Genomic DNA, 6,252 nt, shown 5'->3' with positions numbered 1-6,252 from the left:
CAAACTCTGAGCGTTTAAAATTTCAAGTGTTGAATTGTATATTACTTAAAAATCACTTGACGATGACCTAATTGATTCTCTCTCCAGACTTTGGGTATATGGTGTTCGAAGTCGAGAGTTTGAATCAATCACTTTTTTAAAATTTAGAAAAAATATATTTGTATTTTGATTGTTTTTACGAATCCAACGATATATTTTTTGTTCGAAATAAAAATAAAATGCAACGTGAAAAGTTTATGAAACGCCTTTCGTTTTATAACCAACAATCCATAATTATGATGTACTTTTCATGTTGAATATTACTTTTGTTTAGAACAAAAAAAAGTAATGTTAGGTTCATAGGACTGATCAAAATTCAAATATATATTTTTTAAAATTTTTTTGAAAATATTCTGAATCCTAAAAATTATGACTCATAGCACAATTATATATGTAAAGCCGGCTTTCATACATATAATATATATCCATCCTTAACGTGCGGCACCAAAAGAGGTAATATTTATAGAGCATGAAATGCATGTAAGACCTAATTAAATCTACTGATAGCTCCACATATATTTTTTTTATTTAATGGTTATTGTTTAATTCTCTGAATTGCTGATGATGAGTACTGCCAATATGCTCAAATGGAGTGAAAATTTATCATCATCGATGAATGCAATCTTATGAAATACAGCATAACAAAACGACTATATTATTATAAATTTAGAGTACAATATAAGCATATATATATATATATATATATATATATATATATATATATATATATATATAAAGCCGGTAAAGTAACACATACATGGTACACAAAATCTAACACTACAGAGAAAACACAAAATGATCATGATCAATGACTACTACATATAATCATATGTAGCTAGCTAGACATGACCCTTTGTAACCTGTGATTTTGGAGCTTCATATCGTCATCATATGTGTGTGTGTGTATATATATACACATATATATGTATGTATACACACACATATACTAGTGCTTGTTGGTCATCTCTAATGAGTTCAGTCCTGTACTAAACTCATTAATGTCACTGAAACAATAATCCAGACCATAATCGTGAACCCCAAAATCTTGACAGTCGAACAAAAAAGCACAATCATCCTCTAAAGAAGGCAAGCTAGGCACCGTCTCGCCGTGATTTTCCATTGCCGGTGGCAGCAGGTTGTTGTTGTTGTTGTTGCAAGAAATGACATCAACTAGGGGATGTTGATCATCATCCATCCAAAGACTATTCAGTAGTGTCTCATCAGTGCATATATTAGTAGTAGTAGTAGTAGTAGTACTTGATGAACAATTTTCAGTTGGTGATGAACTTGAGTTGTTATTATCACCAGATTCTGGCATACGATGATGGTTAGCATGAGATGAACTAAGTTCATCGCCTGGCTTAGGTTTGTGATTATCATGCAAGGGTTCATGAGTAACCGGATCGATCCCCATCTTAAGAAGCTTTTTCTTGATGTGGGTGTTCCAATGATTCTTAATCTCATTATCAGTTCGTCCTTGTAATCTGGCTGCTATCTTGGACCACCTGAAAAATAAAGTCACAAATATATTTACAATTCTACTTTTTATATATCATAGCTTATAATACCGGTTGGATGCCACCAAATCATGTGGTATATATGTATGCCTGAGTCTCTACCACATTTAATAGGCCTTTTCATGGGTTCAAGTACTATTAAGCATGGAGTGAGACTGTCCATGAAGAACAAAGTAGTATGAGCCTGATTTATTCACGGGAACCGGATAAACCCAAAAAGAACCTACAATATCTTGAGGTTAGTACGGCTTGGGATTTTCAACACTAGCTACCAATTATCATATAGTTAGTAAACAAATGAGACATATTTAGGTGCACCACCTTTTTCAATTGCGCGGACCATAAGTAATATACTAGTTGATTTTTTTTAAAAGAAAAGAAAAAAGAAAAACCATTATGTTTTTCAACAAGTAATGACTAGCTAGACAAACTTGTATCTCAAAACAAGCATCACAAGTTAGAATTTGGTAGAACGAAATAAGCAAGTCGATGGTTAAAAATGCATCAAAAACCATGTAATGCATGATGATATGTTTGGCAAAGGGGTTTGCGGTGTGGGGGGAAAGAATTTGGAGGTTCTACAATTCCAAAAAGGGTTCGAGAGTGTTCCAATACAAAATAATGTCCGCCCTTCAACCTATTCCCTGTTAAAACCTACAAACACCCTGCTTAGCAATTAGCATAACTTAAGTGAAAGAATATATACTAACCTATTGCCAAGACGAGCATGAAGATCGATAACCAACTGTTCTTCATCTTCGGTAAGAAGACCTCTCTTCAAGTCAGGCCTAAGATAGTTAGTCCAACGAAGCCGGCAGCTCTTGCCGCAGCGACGGAGTCCAGCGAGCTTAGGCACGGCACGCCAACAACACTGGCCATTTGTGAGTATAAAATTGATGAGTTTCTTGTCCTCCTCGGCTGTCCATGGACCCTTCTTCACACCAAGTTTATCACAACAAGGTTGTCTTCCCATGACTTAATAATAGTAATAATGAACCAAACCACCTCCACTAGATTTATCCAATACACACAACTTTATATAAAAGACTATAGTCATGTATATATATATATATATCGATATAAATTAAGAAACACATGAGGGAGAGAGGGGGCAGATGCCATGGCCCACCATTGGTTTGTGAGAGTGATGTGGGAACTAAAATGGGGGTGTTGTGTTCTGGTGTGTGTAGATACACAAAATATGGTGATAGGGAACGCAATGAAAGAGTTATATATATATATATATATATATAGACACACACACACATCGATCTTGAAATTAAAAGTTTTCTTCCCATTTCCCTACACAACCCCACTCTCCGAGATTGCACTCTTACTCCACCATTCCATCATCCATTTCGTCATCACTACGCTTACGTGTCTTTGTACGCATATAAATATATACATTTTTTTAAATAACCGAGAAGGACATCATAAAAATTTGTCTTTTGAACACCCGACATGAACCTAAACTTGAGTCATCATGCCCGCATGCACAGAAATTTTCCATCGAACGACAGGATAAGTTAGGTCAAAACTCAATATGTGGCACAAGAGTATTTCTCTCAGTGGTAATTGACAACTTGGGATCTCTTGAATCCATAATATTTGACCCCAAAGAGATTCACCACTACGATATCACTCAAGTGAGTTATAAATATATACACACTAGTACGCTACAATTTCTTTTTGATGCTAATAAAAATCAATGGTTTTAACTCTTAATTGAATTTTGATTAACGGATCAAGAAATGGATATGTCGAATTATCATGAAGATCTCCTAAATGGGTTTGGATCGTGTTTAGCAAAGAAAAACAAGTGAACTTTTAATTTTATGTTACAATGATCTTATTACAACCTAAAAATAATATATTCATATATATAAGAAAATAGTGTTGGTCTTCCTTAAATTAATATGCAAGAGAGGATTAATATAACTTAAGTTACGCATAAAAATTATTACCCAAAAAAATAATATCATTTTAAAATTTGTAATTGCATCATCATCAAAAGTTGTTCCTTGTAGAAGGTATATGTTTCTAGGATTTCTTGTTGAAATAACTTTGTTTTGACAAACACTAGTAAAGAAGCCATAATTATCTTCTCCCGAAATATTGCTTCTCTAGCCAGTTAATTAATTACACATAATAATAGATTTACAAGTTGCTAAATCCTGCCTTTTCTTGTAAGTTGTATCATATATTAACCAAAGTAACAATTCCAATTATGTTAAATAACCACAATAAAGAGAATTAATAATAAATCGTCTCCCAACATCAACTTATTATTTATAGACCAACTAGAGGTAACTCGGTCGATAATCGGCTGAGTTAGATTCCATCTACAAACATATTTCTCAATGGTATTTAAAAAAAGAATAATTACTTGTCAGCCTAGACATCTTTAAGATCACAAGCTCACTCATCTTAGTAAAAGTAGAACATCATATCTTCTCTCTCAATGTGAAACTTTAAATGTCACATTTGAGAAAACAGACCTAACAAGTTAATTAAAATATCAAATCAATTAATTAATAATATTAAAATATATATATATTTCTATATTAATTTAAAATACACCAACATACCACGTGTCACATGGTGTGCCACGTAGGACTACTTCCAGATTGTTCCATTCATGCTGCAATTTATGATTGGACAGATTAAGAAATTGATCCTGGCCTTTGGTCTTGATCGGATGAACTTGATCATGGCACGTAATAGTTTCGTAAGCCCTAGAAAAGTTTGTGATAATATCAAAAGTACCCCTCCAATGAGACGTTGACACGTGTCACCACATAGACTGAGGAAGAGGAGATCGAGTTGGAGAACATCTCGGCTAACCCAAATGTCACCTCAACATGTCCTCCTCAGTCCTGCCTAATAGGCATAACCTCGGGAAGTACTCTAGGTGACTAAAGCAGTTCAAGATACTAAGAATAACTAATCGTCAAACCAAAAAAAATCTACAAGAGATCTTTAAGGGATTGGACCCCAAAATTCTCACCCGCAATCAATGATGATTAGTAATTTAAAATTCATATAAAAGTGGAACCTCCACTTGGATAAATCTATCACACCATTCACTAATAACTAAAGAGAGACCTTTAGCACTGAGCAATCTTAAAAGTCTTATTGCCTACTAAGCGGACTTGAGCGTCGGAGCATCCACCTCGAGGTACACCTCGGGACCCCAAAACTTATATTTTTTCTTGTATAGATACAAAACAACAACTTCCTAATCATTAGTTTAATCAACTAATATGCTTGCAGAACCGAGCAATCGATTACTGAACCGTTGAAGAGTCGATCCGATCTTACACCTCATCTGTTTGATTTGAAAATTAAGGCAACACCTGGTGACCAAAATGTCGGCATCATCAAACAAAGTCACGACTCTCATGTCAAAGTTTAATCTAATACAGCTCGAGACCCCGAAACTTACAATTTTTTTCTGTACAGATACAAAACAACAACCTTCTAATCATTCGTTTAATCAACTGATACGTTTGCAGAACCGAGTAATCGATTACTGAACCGTTGAAGAGTCGATCAGATCTTACACCTCATCAGTTAATTAAGCCAACACCTGGTGACCAAAATGTCGGCATCATCAGACAAAGTCACGACTCTCATGTCAAAGTGTTTAATCCAATACATTGACCCTGAATGATCTATATCACTATATGTACGTAATCTTCGTCGACATATTTAATGCATATAAGTTTGGTCTTTTGACTTGTATCTCTATGCGTAGGTGAGTATGGTTCAATGTGGACCCTTGTCCATTAGTGACAAATCTGTACACTTCATTATAAGATAACATTAATAAATTGAATGATACCATGATTAATCTTATGGACAAACCACTCTCCAATAATTGCTTGAAGACTTGTTAAGTTCTAATAAGCAATTCTTTGGGATTTTTGAAACCTAAAAAACAGTGTTTTAATGACAAATACGCGGTGTCTGTCGTTTTACTATACCATGATCTGCTTGCAGCTTAGTAGCCTTGGAGTAGGTTACTCAGGTGAAATATTCATATTTGTCGAAAATCCCGAGCCCTACACACATCATAGATATTGTTCACTTTGAGTTGTTCGGTTCTTGTAGATATATCGGGCCCGCACGGCATTGTTTCTCTCTAACTAGCAAGTGGGCCAAGGCCCCCAACTCACTTAATGATGAAAAATACCTATTACTTGTGGTAGGGACTTGGCCAAGCTTATATACCACATGGTTGGACATCATCCAACGTTGTGGTATTCTTACAATATTGTTTTTGTACAGGGTGCATCAAAATAAGATCTACATGAGCCAAAAGTCTTTGGTGGACTCCAAAGCAACTTCAGCATTGGTGACTCGTGCTGAAGTGAGGCATATGTTGAGTTTAGATATACTAACGGTTTTAATTGAGGTTAATTAATTCCTTCGTAATTTCAAATTCGTTTTAGTGGATTGATTCAAGGTTAGTCCCTTAATAGACTCGAGATTTTTCCTATTTGAGTTTTCCTTGTAAAATTTATGGTGTTTGATTCGTTTTATTATTCCGCAGATGTTTCCATAAAGTTTTGATTATCTGAGTGTGAAAGCACACGCGTTTTCAAATTAAAAATAAATAAATTGTATGATGATAAGGATCTATGTCTGGATTTGCTTCATTTCTGCCGGTGTCATATGTATATATTTCATTGAA

General features: G+C 34.6%; 1 protein-coding gene across 1 annotated transcript; it reads right to left on the bottom strand.

Annotated features, from left to right (window-relative positions):
• Nucleotides 1-766: 766 nt before the first annotated feature.
• Nucleotides 767-2,652, bottom strand: LOC119981310 (MYB-like transcription factor ODO1). The gene is made up of 2 exons (XM_038824384.1): nucleotides 2,267-2,652; nucleotides 767-1,544 (listed from the first exon to the last, which is right to left on the bottom strand). The coding sequence occupies exons 1-2, from the start codon at nucleotides 2,527-2,529 to the stop codon at nucleotides 986-988; spliced, it is 822 nt and encodes a 273-aa protein (XP_038680312.1). The 5' UTR covers nucleotides 2,530-2,652; the 3' UTR covers nucleotides 767-985.
• Nucleotides 2,653-6,252: the final 3,600 nt, after the last annotated feature.

The sequence above is a fragment of the Tripterygium wilfordii genome, chromosome 16 (assembly GCF_013401445.1).
Source record: "Tripterygium wilfordii isolate XIE 37 chromosome 16, ASM1340144v1, whole genome shotgun sequence".
Lineage (NCBI taxonomy): Eukaryota > Viridiplantae > Streptophyta > Magnoliopsida > Celastrales > Celastraceae > Tripterygium > Tripterygium wilfordii.
This window is presented reverse-complemented; position numbering and strand designations above follow the sequence as displayed.

Bases quoted from the DNA above. Each gene is read 5' to 3' on its own strand.
- LOC119981310 (XM_038824384.1), bottom strand. From the start codon at position 2,529: ATGGGAAGACAACCTTGTTGTGATAAACTTGGTGTGAAGAAGGGTCCA. The intron at 1,545-2,266 runs GTTAGTATATAT...TTTATTTTTCAG, and splicing joins CATGCTCGTCTTGGCAATAG to GTGGTCCAAGATAGCAGCCA.